The sequence below is a fragment of the Hippoglossus hippoglossus genome, chromosome 11 (assembly GCF_009819705.1).
Source record: "Hippoglossus hippoglossus isolate fHipHip1 chromosome 11, fHipHip1.pri, whole genome shotgun sequence".
Taxonomy (NCBI): Eukaryota; Metazoa; Chordata; class Actinopteri; order Pleuronectiformes; family Pleuronectidae; genus Hippoglossus; species Hippoglossus hippoglossus.
Genome location: NC_047161.1, coordinates 299,581 through 318,154, shown reverse-complemented (window position 1 = coordinate 318,154; position 18,574 = coordinate 299,581). Strand labels below are relative to the sequence as shown.

General features: G+C 47.5%; 3 protein-coding genes across 4 annotated transcripts; all 3 read right to left on the bottom strand.

Annotated features, from left to right (window-relative positions):
* Nucleotides 1–665: 665 nt before the first annotated feature.
* Nucleotides 666–3,175, bottom strand: LOC117770803 (zinc finger protein 768-like). Of its 2 annotated transcripts, none has more exons than XM_034600546.1 (3): nt 2,657–3,175; nt 2,067–2,372; nt 666–1,890 (listed from the first exon to the last, which is right to left on the bottom strand). In XM_034600546.1, exons 1-3 carry the CDS (start codon nt 2,838–2,840, stop codon nt 926–928), a joined length of 1,455 nt encoding a protein of 484 aa, XP_034456437.1. In that variant the 5' UTR covers nt 2,841–3,175; the 3' UTR covers nt 666–925. The 2 variants fall into 2 exon arrangements, with proteins under 2 accessions (XP_034456437.1, XP_034456436.1); XM_034600545.1 differs by having other exon boundaries at nt 667–1,890; nt 2,067–2,369; nt 2,642–3,171.
* Nucleotides 3,176–3,787: 612 nt separating this feature from the next.
* LOC117770646 lies at nt 3,788–13,285 on the bottom strand. The gene is made up of 4 exons (XM_034600298.1): nt 12,704–13,285; nt 10,476–11,985; nt 6,757–7,049; nt 3,788–5,968 (listed from the first exon to the last, which is right to left on the bottom strand). The coding sequence occupies exons 1-4, from the start codon at nt 13,008–13,010 to the stop codon at nt 3,849–3,851; spliced, it is 4,230 nt and encodes a 1,409-aa protein (XP_034456189.1). The 5' UTR covers nt 13,011–13,285; the 3' UTR covers nt 3,788–3,848.
* Nucleotides 13,286–15,149: 1,864 nt separating this feature from the next.
* Nucleotides 15,150–18,482, bottom strand: LOC117770795 (gastrula zinc finger protein XlCGF57.1-like). Its single transcript, XM_034600527.1, has 2 exons — nt 18,143–18,482; nt 15,150–17,146 (listed from the first exon to the last, which is right to left on the bottom strand). Exons 1-2 carry the CDS (start codon nt 18,405–18,407, stop codon nt 15,522–15,524), a joined length of 1,890 nt encoding a protein of 629 aa, XP_034456418.1. The 5' UTR covers nt 18,408–18,482; the 3' UTR covers nt 15,150–15,521.
* Between the last annotated feature and the right edge of the window lie 92 nt (nt 18,483–18,574).

The window sequence follows — 18,574 nt, the reverse complement described above, 5'->3', positions numbered from 1 at the left end:
GTTAATTGAAACCCGTCAGACTGTAAATAAAGACGCATCTCTACTTCCTCCCACCATCCACAAATGAAACGCTGCCAGTGACAGCCACCAGGGGGCGGTCGAGTAGCTTTTGGGAGCAGTCTATGGTTCAAACTGGAACGAATCAACCAGCTGCTAATGTGGAGACAGGAAGTCGCCTCGATTATGAAAAACGTCAAGTTTGAATGTTTTCAACTAAAGGTTTTAATATTTTCTATATTAGAGAAAACTCTGTTGTCACAGAGATGAAACTGAATCATGTGACATCACCTACACTGTAAGAACATTGGACTCCAGACGTTCAAAGTTCAGATTGAGCTTCATACTGTGGATGTTTCTTCTTCATGTCCCACAATACACTGCTGCTTCCTGCAGGTGATTGACAGGTGAGATGTTCCTGCTAAACCAACTGTAAAAACTGCCCGGTTACTTTTACATACATTTTTAAAAGGTTCCGTTCTACTTGTGTATTTGTACAAGGACCTATTTACCTCCTGTTTTCATTGAGTTGGTTTGTTTGTTAGCAGGATTTTGCTAAAACTCCAGAATCAGCATCTGAAGAATGTGGTTTGAAAATCAGACATGTTTGAAGGACAGATATTTATGAGTGTGTGTGATTTGGTTCGTGAATTTAAATGTTCTATAAAGAGACTGTTGCAGTTATGAACTCTACTGAATGATGTTCTACGTTATGTCTCTTTAGAAAAACAGACGGGTGTAATTTACCGACATGAAGTTAACCCACAGAAAAATCTGTTCCTGTAAATGAATCAAATGAATTTATTATCAAAGCCATTTACTTTTCAGATGATCGACTTTAACAGTTACAAACATTAAGTCCTTTAACATTAGTCAGTGAATTTCTAGTTTCTACATCACAGGTCTACATCACGTTTTCTGTCCAGTTTCACAGCATCAGACTGATCTGCTCTGTCCACTCTGTCCCTGCAGATGGACCTGCTCTCTCTGAGTGACCGGTCTTCAGGTGGTGGACCAGGTACTCCCTCCTGGTGAACGTCCTCCTGCAGAGTCCACATCGGTGCGGTCTGTCCCCGGTGTGGATCTTCAGGTGTCTCTCCAGACTCTCCTTCCTGCTGAAGTCTCGGCTGCAGAACCTGCAGCGGTACGGCTTCTCTCCGGTGTGGACCCGTTTGTGGATCTCCATCCTCCTGATGGAGCTGCACTTCTTCCCACACACGTCGCAGGTGCTGCCCAGCTCTTTGTGGGACCGCAGGTGGTCTCTGAGGTTCTCTGTCGAATCCAGACAGTCCCCACAGGCCCCACACCGGTTCTCTGGTTCCTTGCAGTGGTTTTCAGCGTGCCGCACCAGAATCCCCCGTGTGTAGAAGGAGTTTCCACAGACCCTGCAGCTAAAGGACTTGGCAGGACTCTGGAAGGGCGCCCTCTGTCTGCGGAGGCTGCAGGACATCTGGTCCTGGTCCTGAGCTGTGTTTTGTCTTATGTGTTTCCTCAAAGTTCGTCTTGAGCTGAACTCTCGACCACAGCTGCCGCAGACCAGCAGCTTCTGTTCTACAGATGTCTCAGGTGTCTGGAGACCCGGTTCAGACGGAGCGTCTCCGCTGTCTTCAGCAGGCGATTGGACAGCAGAGTCCCCATGATGCTGTGGAGGTAGACACCCAGGTTCTGGTCTCATGAGGTCTGACGGGCTCCAGAGAAACTCCTTCTCTATGTGGGACGAGATCTGAGTGGACAAAGAACTTCCCTTGTCATCGTTGCTTCCCATCAGCCAATCAGGACTCGATGTGAACTCCTCAGAACCTGAAGCTCCACCCCCCTCCTGTTTGATGTGCAGACTGAAACTCCGCCCCCTCAGCTGCTGCTCTTCCTCTGTGGTGGAAATGAGCAGAAAACCTGGAGGATAAAAGCAAACATGCTCAAAAAAAAACACGAAGAAGAAATCAGACATCCAACATTTAATGAACTGTAAAAAACAAAAAAATATAATTTTATCTTTTATCTCATAAATTGGAAAACAACAAACTTTAAAACCCTGGTTACTATGGTAACCTCCACAGGAAACTACCAACCTTCCTGCTGAGAGTGGAACTCCTCCAGCGTCACGTGACCCTCATCCACTTCCTGTTTGACAGTGAATGCCTCAGGATGATCTTCAGTAGGTTGAGGCCCCGCCTCCTCCCGGTATGACTGAATCTGATTGGAGAGATGACTCAGGTCTGTTTCAGGTCTCTCCCTAAGCCAATTAGGACTTGATATGAACTTGCTGTTGCGGTCTTCAGGTCCTGAGGCCCCGCCCTCCTGTTTAATGTGCAAATCGAAGCTCCGCCTCCTCATCGGCTGCTCTTCTTCTGTGGCGGAAACCAGCAGAACACCTGGAGGATAAAAGCAGCTGTTACAGTTTATAATGTCACACTGTGTGAACGGTGTGTGGTTGCCACTCATTTTGTGTTTCCTCTGATGGGCGAGTAGATTTAATTTAAATAATATCGACAAATAAAAGATATTTCCGATTAAATCACATGTTTATACAGTAGAACTCTTTAAATGAACCGCAGCAGTGACCCCTGGTGGTTAAACCCGCAGGTCACAGTCGACGGACATTTTCTTTATGAAAGCAACAAAGAGCAGAAGTCTGTCCACCGACCTGCCGGTGTGTCCCCCGGTGTGTCCCCCGGTCGTCCTGCGGTCTCCAGCAGCTTCCTCTGTCTCTCGATCTCCTGCTTCAACCGGAACACGTCGTGTTCGTATTCGCTGACCGTTCTGGACAAACAGCGGAAAATGTCGTCGGTGACCGCGGAGAGCCGCTGATCCACGAGCAGCCGCAGCGCGTCGAGCCTCAACATGTCGGCACCGACAGACACGACCCGACACCGGGACCCGGAGCAGCCGAGGGTTCGAACACCGAGACACTGAGAGGACGAGGCGGACCGGAAGTCTTCAACATAAGAGCCGCGGTTATTTTACTACAGATGTTTGAGTTCAAAACATCTGCCTGAAGTTTCTGACGCTCGTCATTTCTCATCAAATAATATATTTGTACAAAATAATAAATAGTCTTATTTTAACCGAGTCTCAAAATAATGCACCGTAGTTTTATTCTGAAAGTTTAGATGTTTCAATTCAGGGAACTTCCGCTGTTACACACCAGTCATAACTGACAAGTGAGTTCACAGGTAGTGTGGCTTCGAACTCGTCCACCAGGGGGCGTCAGGGGGCACTTCCGGGGCCGGGGGTCATCAAAGATCCAGAGACATGTTTATATTTACATCTCAGACCCCTGAGGATCAAAGGATCCTCAACAATAATAACCCTTATGTATTTACACCACATCAAAGGCCTCAAAAGGGTCTTAAAATAAAAAACAAATCCTTATTGAAGTATGGTCTCAGGCGGGATGTTCCATCAGCCCGTAAGCGGAGGGGGAGTCTGGATTTCTCGTACCTGTGTGAATATATTTAATACTCAATGTTAAATCAGTTCTGATAACAGCTTGTGTTCACTGACAGATGGGTCCAGACTCTACCTCTGTACGATCTGTGGAGGTCTTTGATCTGTGGAGGTCTTTGAACCTCTCTGTTTGGAGCAGAGTCTGAGGAGAGGACGTAAACTGATGCAGAGGAAGAAACTTTTCTTTGAGAACAAATTTGTTTCATGGAGCGTGTGAATCACTCTAAAAAGATGTCAGGACCTGCAAACATTGAAGAAAATTTATTTTTTTAAATCTGAAAGTAAAATAAATAAATTAATGTAATTATTTTGTAAAACGGTCAAATATCAATTCACTTGGTTTGTGATTCTGGAAGTTATTTTATAAAAAGTTTTATTCAATAACCCGTCAGTCTGTGTGAACACTACAGCTGCATGAACTCTGGCTGCGGGCCGTCCTCCCTCCTGATTGGCTCTTTGCTGATCTGGACGTCCAGGTGGACCTTCATGTGCACGTCTCTGGAGCGTTTCTCCTGGTAGCTCTTCCCACAGACCCTGCAGCTGAAGGGTTTCTCTCCAGTGTGGGTCAACAGGTGCTTCTTTAGGTCGTTCTTGGTGACGAAGGACTTCCAGCACAGGTGGCAGCTGAACACTCGCTCCTTCCTGTGGAAGCGGATGTGGGTTTCCAGGTATCCTTTGGTGCTGAAGCTCTTGTTGCAGAGGATGCACCTGAACGGCTTCTCCCCGGTGTGGGTCAGCATGTGGGCATTCAGCCCTCCCACCTGCCTGAAGGCTTTCCCACAGACGCGGCACTGGAACGGTTTCTCGCCTGTGTGGATCCTCTTGTGAACCTCCAGGACCTGAACGGATGCCAGGCTCTTACCGCAGGTCTCGCATGAGACACGTTGCGCCGGTTTGTCCCCGGTGTGTTTCCTGATGTGCATCGTCAGAGCGCTGTTATCGATGAACGTCTTCCCACAGAACTCGCAGATGTACGGCCTCTCCCCACTGTGGATCCTCTTGTGGCGCCGCAGAGCACCGGGCCGTGGGAAGGATTTACCACAGATGCTGCAGCGGTACGGTTTGACACCGGTGTGACTCCGCATGTGGGTCTCGATGTTCTGGTAGGTTTTACCGCAGATGTGACAAATTTTACCTGCGTCTCTGTGAGTCTGCAGATGGTCTATCAGCGCCTCTGATGGCGGGACACTTTCACCACAGACGCCACAGACAGACTCTGCTGAGTGACTCGTTGCGTGTTTCCTCAAACTGTCTTTATTCTGAAAGGATTCACAGCAGACTTTACAGCAGTGAGACGATGGAGGCGCCGTCTTAGCACTTTCTTGGACAGTCATCTCAGACTCCAGGTTCTGGGAGTCCGCTGGAGGCTCAGGGTTCTTGTCATCGAGGGTTTCCCCTGAGTGACTCCTGCTGTGAGTCTTTAAGGCGCTGCTCTCGGTGAAGGTCTTCCCACAGTGCTGGCAGTGGTAAGGTCGCTCCCCGGTGTGAATCTTTTTGTGGCGCCTCAGGGCTCCAGGTCGAGGGAAGCGCTTGTTACAGATGCTGCAGCTGTAGGGTTTGATCCCTGTGTGGCTTCGCATGTGCGTCTCCATGTTCTGGAAAATCTTTCCACAGACGCTGCAGGTCCCACTAGTCTCTCTGTGAGACTGTAAGTGGGTCAGCAGACTGTCAGGTGAGTCCGCCTGCTGTCCGCAGACGCCACAGACACCCTGAGACTCCCTGCAGTGCATCTCCGCGTGTTTCCTCAAGAACCCTTGGCTGTGGAAGGAATCACCACAGACTCTGCAGCAGAGCGAGGACGACTGAGAGGACTTCGGTCCTGAGGTGTGTCTTTTGACTCTCTGTGGTTTCAGAGTCTCAGTCTGACTGTCCTCACTCTGATCTCTGTCCGTTTCGTGGCTCGTCAGATGCTTCTGAATCATGTGGTTTTGGGTGTCGGGGGTCCTCCGGCTGTGGATCTTTTTGTGCCTCCTCAGCGCCCCGGGTCGGGGGAAGCTCTTGCTGCAGATTTCGCAGCTGAATGGTTTGACTCCTGTGTGACTCCTCATGTGCGTCTCCATGTTTTGAAAAGCTTTGCCACAGATCTGACATGTCCCGGTGCCTAATTCTCTGTGAGATCTGATATGATCCAACAAACTGTCTGAGGACTCGAAACATTCTCCACAGGCTCCACAGAGAAGCTCGGGATTGTCTGCATTAGATTCTACGTGTTTCACCAGATTTCCTTTGTGCTGGAAACTTTCTCTACAGACGACACAACTGTGAGTCGCCGGCCAGTCTAATGGCGCCATCCACTGTCTCCTGCTGCAGGACCGTTGGCCTCCATCGCCCTCCATCTTGTTTGTGTCTTCATTAGAGGAGGATTTGTCGCTGGTCTTCCAGTCGTTGTCGCTTTCAGGTGCAGAGACGTCAGAGGAGGCGGAGCTTGACGGGGCAGTGGGGAGGTGGACGGTGTCGACCTCTGACAGGAAGGTCTGGTTTTCGTTGGTGTCGGTCGACCTGAGAGTGGATGAAATGATGGCGTCTGAAAGGAAAATAAAAATAAAAGATGACTCAGTTGGGCCGGTGTCATCCTCACTTCGACCTCCGACATCCGATCACTTCATGTTTCAACTCCTTCCAGCACCTTCACTTTTTCATTTTATTCACAATCTGTAAACTTAACTGAATCAACCAGTAAACGTTTATCTGTGGTGTTTATTAGTTGTTGTCACATTCAAGAAAATCTGACCATCCTCAACATCCGGTGTTAACATTAAACATTAAAGTGTAAAGCAGAGGTGGGTTACACCCCCTAACCCTCCACCTGGCGCCACACTGAGACGACAATCAGGGACTGTAAATAAAGATGGACCACTTCTCTAAAAATGAAGCCAGAATATCTGGGATATGAACGCTGCCATCTTGTGGTGATGACATCATTACAGTCAGTGAGATAAGAACGGCCTGAAATGACAGAAACATCTTACAAACATTTATTTAACGTCTACTTGGATTTGTTAGCTTGTTCCGTGTCCCATTAACTAACATGGAGGAGGAGGAGGTTTATGACCTGTACTGCAGCCAGACACCAGGGGGTGATAGAGATGATTTGGCTTCACTTTAGGAGCCTTCATGTCGTCCATCTTTATTCACAGTCCACAGTTATTTAACAGAAAAACGTTATTAATGAAGCTGAGGTCTTTTATCCTCCGCGTGTTGTTGTCTCTGACATCTGATTGGCTAACCTCTGGTTACCTAGCAACAGTCAGTGCGGCGTTGCGGCTCCAACATGGCGCCGGCCAACAGAAGGTAGGTGGGGGGGGGACTCACCGACCCGGTTCAGTCGGACCACCGGGCTCAGCAGCGCCTCCAGCAGGCGGCTCTGTCGCTCCAGCTGCCGCCGACACTCCTCCAGCTCCCGCTCCAACAGCCCCGCGACCCGCCCCGCGGCCGCCGCCAGCCGCTCGGTGAGGAGCAGCCGCAGCAGGTGGAGCAGGCCCCCCGACCCCCTGCAGCCGCCCCTGCGCTTCTGCAACAGCCCCAACACCTCCCCCCCCACCCGCTGCAGCTGCTCCGACACGCGCTCCGTCAGGGTCCGGGGCCCGGGGCCCGCCGGGGCTCCGCTGAGAGGCATCCCGGGGCCGAGCAGCGTTCACCGGCCAACAGGAAGGAAAACAACCCGGAGCTGTTCCGGGTCACCGGGGCCTCGCGGACCCCTGGTGGACAAGAGGACAACTGCACATCCGGCCGCCAGGTTCCTCCTGTAGTTTCATCAGTTGTAGTCGTTCCTGTACTTTGACCTCTGGGGTTAGGGTTAGGGTACAATGGACCTTATGACCACTTTCTGGGTAATTAGGGGGAAACAATTGAGATTTTGAGAATAAGTTTATAATACTAACGAAACAATTCTTAATTTCACGAGTTTAAAGCAGAAAGTAAAAATATCAAAACCTTTTTCTTTATTCTTATATTATGACTCTTTCTCTTTAAATTACAACTTTACTCTTTTTCTTCTAAATGATCCTGATACTTCGTCACAGTAACTTCTGTGTAAATGTTGTTTTATTTTGGGGTAAAAACTTTATATTTCAATAAAAACAGGATTATATTTGTGTCAGTGTGAAATAAATTTAAATAAAAAACCAACAAAGAATAAAATTCACAGCTTTAATCAAAAAAGTTTAAAAAAACTAATAACACGGAAACCAAATAAAACACATGGACACAAAAATTACAACCATTAAACTCTGTAACCACGGCAACAGGATTACCATTTCTTGTCCAGAAGCAGCTGAGGCTTGTGGGTAATGTAGTATCTGGAACCAGAGACAATCCTAGACTCAGTTTATGATTTTTTAAACATTTGAAGTCGTCCGTTTGTTTCATCGGCTTCACATTCATGTTACTCACGGTCGATGTCGTGGTTTCAGCGACAAATCAAACTGATTGTAAAATCCTGCTGTTGGTTTCGATCAGTTCTTAGACCAGATCTCCAGAAACACGTGGTTCTGTGTCGAGTCCAGACAGAAGAAGAACCAGGGCGGTTTCCTGCACTTTAATCTGAGGAGAGACCTCTGTCCTCTGAGAAGAACATCATAGGTTCCGTCACCACAGACACTGAACACGTCCCCATGTATCTGAGAACTGAAGGAAAATATTTCAAACACTGTGTTAGGGACAACAATCACTTCTGGTCCATGTGTGGTGACGTGTTCTGCCCCCGATGAAGACGTCCGTCCTGCTGTGGAAGTTCCAGTCAGTTGTCTGAAGGAGAAACCGTCTGTACGACATCACAGAGACACTGGAGCCTAAAGCTGCAAACACACATCCAACAACAGGAACTTTATCAGAAAATAGTTTGATAATCCGTCAATTCTCAGGATAAAAAGTGAAAAGCAAACAAAGTCACAGCTCCTGAGACGTTTGATTTACAGCCGGTTCGTCTCTGAGGTCCAACACATCACAGACTGGAATCAAAAGAAGAATCTGATTCATCAATAAAGAAAATAATCGTAACAATCGCTCTCCTGGTTCCTGATATGGAGAAAAAATAATTGACATCCATTTACGGATTCAGGTTACAACCTTTACAGGTTTGTAAATGTTAGAATGTATTTCTGCGTCTTCGTCTGTGATTATAAAAGTTACTGAACTCAACAGACATTCAAACCTTTGAGAAAGTTGAAAATAAAGTTTCAATATCAGTCGTTTGCAGTTCGAGTTGCATCAAATAATTATTTTCATGTTTATTTATCCACAGACTGTAAATAAAACTACGTGACAGCTCCCGAAGTGAGCCCCCTGGTGGCTGCCTGCAGTATATGTCATAAACCCCTTCTCCACGTTAACAGATGTGACATGGACCAAACAAAATAAAGTGTTTCTGATCAGTTTGGTCATTAATCAGTTATTTGATGTAGAGATGAACCGATCCCAGCGTCACAAATGCCTCAGATGCTGCAGAAAATACCAGATCGGGCATCAGCGAGTATCTATCGGTCTGATGCCACGTCTTCGAAATACTGTTTATTAAGCTCTCAGAGATAAAACTGCAATTCTCTTCTCCTGGAAATCTCTTGGTCATTGCTCCTTAACAGTAGATGTGCTGTTCTGTCACTTTAGTAACATTTTCCTGCTGTAAAGTCCCACAAGTAAAACAGTGACGTATGAAAGACTTCACTTTATTTCAAGCTAAGTGTTGTGTCTTCCTACATGTATTGATTTGTGTTGTTTTTCAGTTCTGTCAAACTACAGAATACATGAAGATGTTTTTCATTCTCTGTATGTTTGTTTTCAAAGAATTTAACCTGAGCCACATACAATCACAGTAATCATCACTTCATAACATAAAGATGTTCATATACATTAATCAGGGTTCTTGCACCAATTGAAAGTCAAATTGAATGGGGGGGGAGGAGAGACAGCTGATATAAATAAACCACAAAGAACAGGACGCCTGCCTGGACGATTTATTCCCTGAGTAAGATTCACTCCTCGTGGCTTTTTGATTTAGAGTTTTTATTCTTTTGCTTCTTCTAATCAAGTTTAGTATAGTATATTAAAATTGTAACACTTCCTGACAGAGTTCAAAATATGAGAGCATTAGAAGACATGAGAGAGAGAGACAGAGAGAGAGAGAGACAGAGAGAGACAGAGAGAGACAGAGACAGAGAGAGAGAGAGAGAGACAGAGAGAGAGAGAGACAGAGAGAGAGAGAGACAGAGAGACCGAGAGAGAGACAGAGAGAGAGAGACAGAGAGAGACAGAGAGAGAGAGACAGAGAGAGAGACAGAGAGACAGAGAGACAGAGAGAGACACAGAGAGAGACAGAGAGAGAGAGAGAGAGACAGAGAGAGAGAGAGAGAGACAGAGAGAGAGAGAGAGAGAGAGACAGAGAGACAGAGACAGAGAGAGAGAGAGAGAGAGAAGAGAGAGAGAGAGAGAGAGAGAGAGAGAGAGACAGAAGAGAGAGAGACAGAAGAGAGAGAGAGAGAGAGAGAGACAGAGAGAGAGAGAGAGAGAGAGAGAGAGAGACAGAGAGAGACAGAGAGAGACAGAGAGAGACAGAGAGAGAAGAGAGAGAGAAGAGAGAGAGAGAAGAGAGACAGAGAGAAGAGAGAGAGAGAAGAGACAGAGAGAGAGAGGAGAGAGAGAGAGACAGAGAGAGAGAGAGGGAGAGAGACAAGAGAGACAGAGACAGAGAGAGAAGAAGACAGAGAGAGAGACAGAGAGAGAGAGACAGAGAGAGAGAGAGAGAGAGAGAGAGAGACAGAGACAGAGAGACAGAGAGACAGAGAGAGAGAGAGAGAACATTCTCTCAACTGAACCTTTAATCGTATAAAATGTTACTGAAAAGACGGAAGGAGTAAACTTTGAGATTAGAGACAAATTGTCAGGAACTAAAAGCAGCAAATGTTTGATGTTCGATAATCGCTGCTCAGTTTACTGTGAGTTCTAAAACGACACGTTTCGGTCGCTACCCAGATTTGAGATCTAGCCCTGACAGGGAGCAGAGTTATAAATGAAAAACCTGAGTGAAGTCTGGACTCTACAGCTGGAGGAATCCTGAGTAGAAGCTGTTCGTCCTCTGCTGCTCTGAGTCCTGGTCCGGCTCCAGTCCAGTCTCAGCGCCCCCTGCTGTGTGGACTTTGAGGTGTCCGTTGAGTGACCGTTTGGCCTGGAAACTCTTCCCACAGACCCTGCAGGTGTACGGCTTCTCTCCGGTGTGGATCAGCAGGTGTCTCTTCAGGTCCACGTCCTGCATGAAGCCTTTCCCACAGACCTGACACAGGAAGCGTCTCTCTTTGTTGTGGAAGCGGACGTGAGTGTCCAGAGTCTGTTTCTGGGTGAAGCCCTTCCCGCAGGTGCTGCAGGAGAACGCCCGCTCACCGGTGTGTATCTTCAGGTGCATCTTCAGGTTGCCGCTCTGATTGAAAGACTTCCTGCATAAGTGGCAGGCATACGGTTTTTCTCCAGTGTGAATCCTCATGTGCATCAGCAGCGCCGCGTGAGCCGTGAAGCACTTCCCGCAGATGTCGCAGGTGTTACTGACATCGCGGTGGGAGTTAAAGTGATCGGCGAGGCTGGCAGCGGACTCATACTGCTGACCACAGAGTCCGCAGCAGCAGTCTGGGTCCTGCAGGTGAGTCTCCACATGTTTCACTAAGAAGGACTTCCTGCCAAAGGTGTCACCGCAAACTTTGCAGATGTAGGAGGGAACAGAGCTGCGGAATCTCTTTGGTTTGTGGGCGGCATCTTTATGATGAGTCATCATGTGCCGTTGTAGGCCGTGGGGCTTCCTGAACTCCTGAGCGCAGACGCTGCAGCTGTGCACCACCTTGTCCTTGTGCTGCTGCATGTGTCGGTCTAAAGATGTCAAGTGACAGAAGGCTCGGCCACACTCTTGACACTGGAAAGGTTTCTCTGCTGCGTGGACGCGCAGGTGTGACGTCAAGTTTCCCTTTTGGCTGAACATCTTGCCACAGGCGTTGCAGCTGTACGGTTTCTCTCCGGTGTGGAGTCGCACATGCAGCTCCTGTGCCAGAATGGACTGAAAGCTCTTCCCACAGTAGGGGCAGGTTTTACATGTGTCTTGGTGTGTTTGCAGGTGAGATTTCAGCGCGCTGGCCGAGTCTAAACGCTCGCCACAGTAGCCGCAGCGGTGTTCTCTGTCTTTGGCGCAGACCTGCAAAACGTGTTTGAGCAGGAAGCCTTTCCCCAGCAGAGCTCGTCCACAAACCAGACAGTTGAACGACTGGGATGGAGTCGACCGTTTCCGCTTGTTTTTGACGCCAAGCGGCGGTCTGCCTCTTTTTTTTTTACTCTGGGATCTGAGAGTCTGATGCTGTTGGGCCCAGTCGCTGTCTGGATCGCTGTCGCTGTGGACGACTGAGCTGCTCGGAGACTCGGGGGGCTTGTAAGCGGGCGAGGAGGAGCGAGGGGATGGCGAGGACGGGCAGGAAACATCACTGTCAGTGAGTTCAGGCTGAGGCTGGTTCAGGTCTGCAGGGTCTGGAGGCTGAAGGTCCGTCTGCTCCAGGTTCACTGACGGCAGCAGCTCTGAGGAGACAGAAGATCAACACGGACATTTGTCCTTGTGTCTGCTCACGTCCCAGGTTTAATGAACTTGTAATTTATTTTCGTGCCACATTATCCGTTGTTAATATCATCCTCAGAAAACCTAACATCAGAGGAAGCAGAACATTTATTTTCAACACTTCACAGCTGACATCAAAGACACGTGTGTCCTGTGATCCCATGATTTCACTTTCTTCTCTAATATGCAAATAAACAGACCTCTGACGAAAATGTGTGTGTGTGAGTGTGTGTACATGAGAGAGTGTGTGTGTGTGTGTGTGTACATGAGTGTGTGTGCGTGCGTGTACATGAGTGTGTGTGTGTGTGTGTGTGTGTGTGTGTGTGTAAGTACATGAGAGAGTGTGTGTGTGTGTGTGTGTGTGTGTAAGTACATGAGAGTGTGTGTGCGTGCGTGTACATGAGTGTGTGTGTGTGTAAGTGTGTGTGTGTACATGAGAGTGTGTGTGTGTGTGTGTGTACATGTGTGTGTGTGTGTGTGTGTGTGTGTGTGTGTGTGTGTATTTTACACACAGACCTGCAAACTCAGTTAAATCCTTGGATCTTCACGAACAACATGACGTAGGTGGTGATTTGCATACAGAGCAGGAAGTGAGGTCACATTTTAACGTGACGAACTAAAGTGAATCATCAGTGAAGTGTGAACCGGAGCTTTAGCTTCCCGGCTCCTCCAGGGACTGACCTGCTCTGTGCAGCCGGACTTCGGGCTTCATCACGGCATCGAGCAGCCTCCTCTGGCGGCAGACCTCCCGCTCGGACCGCTCCACTCTGTGTTCGTACTCCGCCACGGTTTCCTCAAACACCGCGACGATCTCCTCCGCCGCCGCCGCGAGCCGCTCGGTGAGCAGCGCTCTCAGCGCCGGGACTCGAGCCGTTTCTTCTCCTTTCTCCAGCTGCAGCAGGAAGTCTTCAGCGGCCGCGCTGATCCGCTCACGTACCGACACCCGCAGCAGCTGCACGGCGCACATTGTCCTCCTTTCTGCGCACATTGTCCTCCTTTCTGCGCACTTTGAGTCTCGGAGCGGACAAAGAGAGCCAGCGGCAGGTAAACAGAGACACCGAGTGCAGAGCCCACAGCGACCCCTGCTGGACTGGAGGACGACGAGGAAACGAAAGTACTAATACTGCACAGTAGAAATACTCTGTCAAGAGTACATGTTACACAAGTACTAAAGTATAAGCAACAAAATATACCTAACCAGTGGTGGAAGAAGAATTCAGATCATTTACTGAAGTTAAAGTACCAAGACAGTAAAGTAGAAATACTCCATCACTGTTTATAAGAATGGACGACACGTCGCCACTTCCTTCCATTGTGTGTCACCTGTCAATCATGACGTCTCAGTCCGTTTCTATATCCCACCCTCTGGAACGCTGTATCTCTGGATTCAAGAAAGTCCTCAAGCACCTGCTCACTACAAACTGAGCCTCTGTCCTCAGGTCACGCTCCTCTCTGCCTTTACTGCTGTTTATGTCTAATTACTTTCTTTTCTCTTTTGTCCCCACCGACACATGTAAAGCGTCCTCGGGTCTCTTGAAAGGCGTTTTATAGATTCAAGCTATTATCAAATAACAAACTAAAACCAAACTGATCAGAAACACATCAGTGAGATAAGAACGACCTGAAATGACAGAAACCATCTTTACAAACATTTATTTAACGTCTACTTTGATATTTGAGTTTGGTCCATGTCCCATCTGCTAACATGGAGGAGGCAGGGTTCATGGCCTATACTGCAGCCAGACACCAGGGCGTGATCAAGATAACTTGGCTTCACTTTTGGGAGCTGTCATTTCATCCATCTTTATTGACATTCTGTGATTTTAGTCGGTGTTTTTGAAACGCTGTTTCTTAGGAACGTAATATTCATCAGTTCATCTTCAGTCGAACCTTTAACTTCACCTGAAAGGTGGAAATAATGTAAACCTTTCATTTCCATCCACACTGACTGTGAAAATACATTTGCAGTGAAACTCTGTATATTCAACATGAATTAAAGCTCATAAAGTTCATGATTTAACATGTGACCAACAAACATGACACATGGAGCTTCTCTTCCCTCTTTATCACATTAAAGAAAGTCATGTCTCATCAACACGTTACTGACTTGACTTCTTCCCCGGGGTCCCTTTGCCTCATCGTCCACAGATCCAGATCCAGGGCTGCGGCCACAACGTGGATTATGATGGTGGATCGTGAATCAGAGATCGTGATCATAAAGGCGGATCCTGTATCGTGTTGGCATCTGATAATGGGGGTGGACCACGATCGAGGTGGCAGCTGATGGTGGATCCTGATCGTGGTGGATCCTGATCGTGGTGGTGGATCCTGATTTGCGGTGGCTGCTGACCGTGGACTATGATCACAACAAGACTGCTTGATATATAATACGTCTCCTCAGATACTCGACCATTAGTGACAATAATCCATCTGTTCATTGACCTTCAGCTACAAAGTGTTTATTCTAATCAAAGCTGTAAATACTCTGATCTCTCTGATGTTCTCTGTTCCACGGGACATCTGTTCACTTGTGTCCGTCCTGGGAGACGGATCCTCACATGTGTCTCTGAGGTTTCTACCTTCTTTACCTGTTAAAGGTTTTAGTAGTTTGACTCTTGTTGAGTTAAAGGCCCCATATTTTACACCTTTCTGGGACTTAACTTGAGGTATTGGTCCCCTAAGATGATATCAGTGGCATCATATGGGGGGGGGGGGGTACGAAACGCAACGTTTCAATAACATATTTCTTAGAATGGACCGAGTGAAAAAGACCGCAGAGTGACTGTTTTCATACTTTGAGGCCCCCTACGGGCCCTTCAAGTCATTACGGATAGAAAAAGCCCAGAAATGTATTTTACACAATATGGGCCCTTTAAGAACCGAGGATGATGCACCTTGATAAGATCTATGAGACAAGTTGGGATGAACATTGGCCATACACATAAAATTAGAATTTGATTGATTGATTGATCTCGCAGTAGAAATTAGATTTACAGAACCACAGGAACTAAACTGGAGATTCTGAAGAACCATGAAAACCATTGAGTTCCATGATCAGGATCACGTGGAGGTTTTCCAGTCACATGTTCAAAACTGCAGCCCTGACAACGACCAGCACCAGGATTCTGACACTAATTCTGTTCCCTGGTTCTTGCTGTGAAACAGACCAGGAACCAAAGTTTCTTCAGAAAATGTTAATTCAGAGTAAATTCAGCTGCTTCTGAGACTAATTTAGTGGAAGAAGACGTTTATAGATGAGTAAATGGTAAATGGTCTGTATTTATACACTCAAAGCACTTTACAGAACCGTTTTACATTCACATTGCATTTATGTGCAGAACCTTCTCAATTTGGGTTCAGTATCTTGCCCAAGAACACTTTGTGCAGAATGGGAACAATCCAACTGCCAACCTTCTGGTTAGGGGACGCCCACTCACCCCCTGCGCCAAGGCCGCTCCCAGTGACTGATGTGATGCTACTGGCGTTGCCTTCAGGCTCATCACAGCTGGATAAAGTCGTCATGAACTCCTTCCTGTCGTTTCAGGCTCTGAGTCACAGGTGAATCTTTGATGGCCCGTTCTCCGGTGTGAACCTTCATGTGCGTGTCGACAGAGCGCTTCTCCTGGTAGCTCTTACCGCAGACGCTGCAGCTGTAGGGTTTCTCCCCAGTATGTGTCAGCATGTGTCTCTTCAGGTCAATCTTCTGGACGAAGCCTTTGCTGCAGAGGTGACAGCTGAATGGTTTCTCCTTCTTGTGGAACCTCTCGTGTGTTTCCAGCGAGATCTTCTGGCGAAACCTCTTCCCACAGAGGCTGCAGATGAACGGCTTTTCACCCGTATGAATCCTCATGTGGGAGTCCAGGTTGCCGATCTGACGGAAGTTCTTTCCGCAGACCCTGCAGGTATATGGTTTCTCCCCGGTGTGGATCCTCTTGTGCACATCTAGATGTTGGCTCATAGTGAACTTCTTGCCGCAGACGTCGCAGGAATAAATCCGTGGCTTCCCGCCCGTGTGGCTCTTGATGTGTCTCTTCAAAACGGTGTTTTCAATGAAAGTCTTCCCACAGAACTCGCAAATGAAAGGCCTCTCACCGGCGTGCAACTTCATGTGTCGCTCCAGAGAACCTTTCCTGGGAAAGTCCTTACCGCAGTCTTTGCACTGGAAGGGTTTTTGGCCGGTGTGCGTCCTCATGTGGATCTCCATGTCCCTGAAGCTGATGCCGCAAATGTCGCAGATATTGCTGGTTTCTCGGTGGCTCTGGATGTGGATCTGCAGACACTCTGAAGACTCCGACTGCTCCCCACAGACCCCACAGCGACATTCAGGACTGTTTAAATGAGTCTCAGCATGCTGCACAAAGTTACCTTTATTTTGAAAGGCGTTCCCACAGACATTGCAACAGTGGGAGGGAGTCAGACTGGGTTTCCTGCGTCTGCTCCTAATGGCAGACGGCTCATCGGACTTATGACTCCGGATGTGACGCCTCAACTCAGTGCTCTTATCAAATGCTTTCCTGCAAATATTGCAGCTGAATGGCATCTGTCCATCATGGGCCTTCATGTGTCGCTCTAGAGAGGCGGCATGGCTGAACTCTTTACGGCACACGGTGCACCTGAATGGCTTCTCTGCCGTGTGGATCCTCATGTGCGTCACCATGTTGCCCTTCTGGTTGAAGCCTTTTCCACAGATGTGGCAGCTGAACGGTTTCTCTCCTGTGTGCAGCCTCAGGTGTGTCTCCTGAGCTCTGATCGATGGGAACTTCTTTCCGCAGACGTCGCAGGTCCGGCTGCTATCGCGGTGAGTTTGAAGGTGAAGCTTTAGACCGTGACTGGACTCCAAAAGCTCTCCGCAGAGACCGCAGAGACATTCAGACTCCTTCAAGTGTTTCTCCACGTGTTTCATCAAAAAGCCTTTCCTATCGAAGGACTTCCCACACACTCTGCAGCAGTGACATGTCGTCTCTTCATCATCTTCCTCCTCTTCACCAGCCAGGTCCTCTTGTGAGACCGGTGGGTGTTCAGGTCCGGAGACGGTCTCAGGTCTTGACGATGTGCTGGGCAGAGGCTCCTTCACTCCTTGTTTTTCATCAGAGAGACTCTGGACACCGAGCGACAGACACAACTCTGCAGAGAAAACACTGAAATCAGTTCAGTCTCATCTGAGAACGTGTAAATCCTCACGCTACTAATATATATATATATATATAAATTCCTTGATCAACAGATTACATTTCTGATTCCTGTCTTTATATAGTCACTGATCATATTTATATACAGTCACTGATCATATTTATATACAGTCACTGATCATCTTTATATACAGTCACTGATCATCTGTATATACAGTCACTGATCATCTTTATATACAGTCACTGATCATCTGTATATACAGTCACTGATCATCTTTACATACAGTCACTGATCGTCTTTATATACAGTCACTGATCATCTTCATATACAGTCACTGATCATCTTTATATACAGTCACTGATCATCTGTATATACAGTCACTGATCATCTTTATATACAGTCACTGATCATCTTTATATACAGTCACTGATCATCTTTATATACAGTCACTGATCATCTTTATATACAGTCACTGATCATCTATATACAGTCACTGATGGTCTTTATACAGTCACTGATCATCTTTTATACAGTCAGTGATGGTCTTTATATACAGTCACTGATCATCTTTAGATACAGTCTCTGATCATCTTTATATACAGTCACTGATCATCTTTATATACAGTCAGTGATGGTCTTTATATACAGTCACTGATCATCTTTATATACAGTCACTGATCATCTTTATATACAGTCACTGATGGTCTTTATATACAGTCACTGATCATCTTTATATATAGTCACTGATGGTCTTTATATACAGTCACTGATCATCTTTATATACAGTCACTGATCATCTTTATATACAGTCAGTGATGGTCTTTATATACAGTCACTGATCATCTTTATATACAGTCACTGATGGTCTTTATATACAGTCAGTGATCATCTTTATATACAGTCAGTGATCATCTGTATATACAGTCACTGATGGTCTTTATATATTATAAATGGACACTTCGTGTCCTGTGTCTGTCTCCGGACTCGAACCTGTCCATTCTGCTGCGGGTCCGGGCTCCGGACTGACCCCGGGTCCCTGTGGGTCTCTGCCGGTCCTGGAGGCTCTGAACGCGGTGCAGATCTCCTCCACGGCCGCACTGATCCGCTCCGTCACCAGCTGCTTCAGCCGCTCCGGGTCGGCGGGTCCTCGCTCCCTCAGCAGCCGGAGGATGTGATCCACGGCCGCCGCCAGCTGCTGCTCGATCACGGTCCTCAGGCTCCGGATCTCGGAGCTTTTCGACCGTTTCTTTGACATTTTGTCGGAACAAAGACGCGAATGTAAACAATACGAAGACGCTTCCGGGATCCCCAACCTCGCGTCTGTGCGTGATGACGTTAAGGCTGCGCACAAGCTACGTCATCTCATGACGCAGCAGTGAGGCGGTGAACTGAAGCAGATTATTGATCCATTTCATCATAACG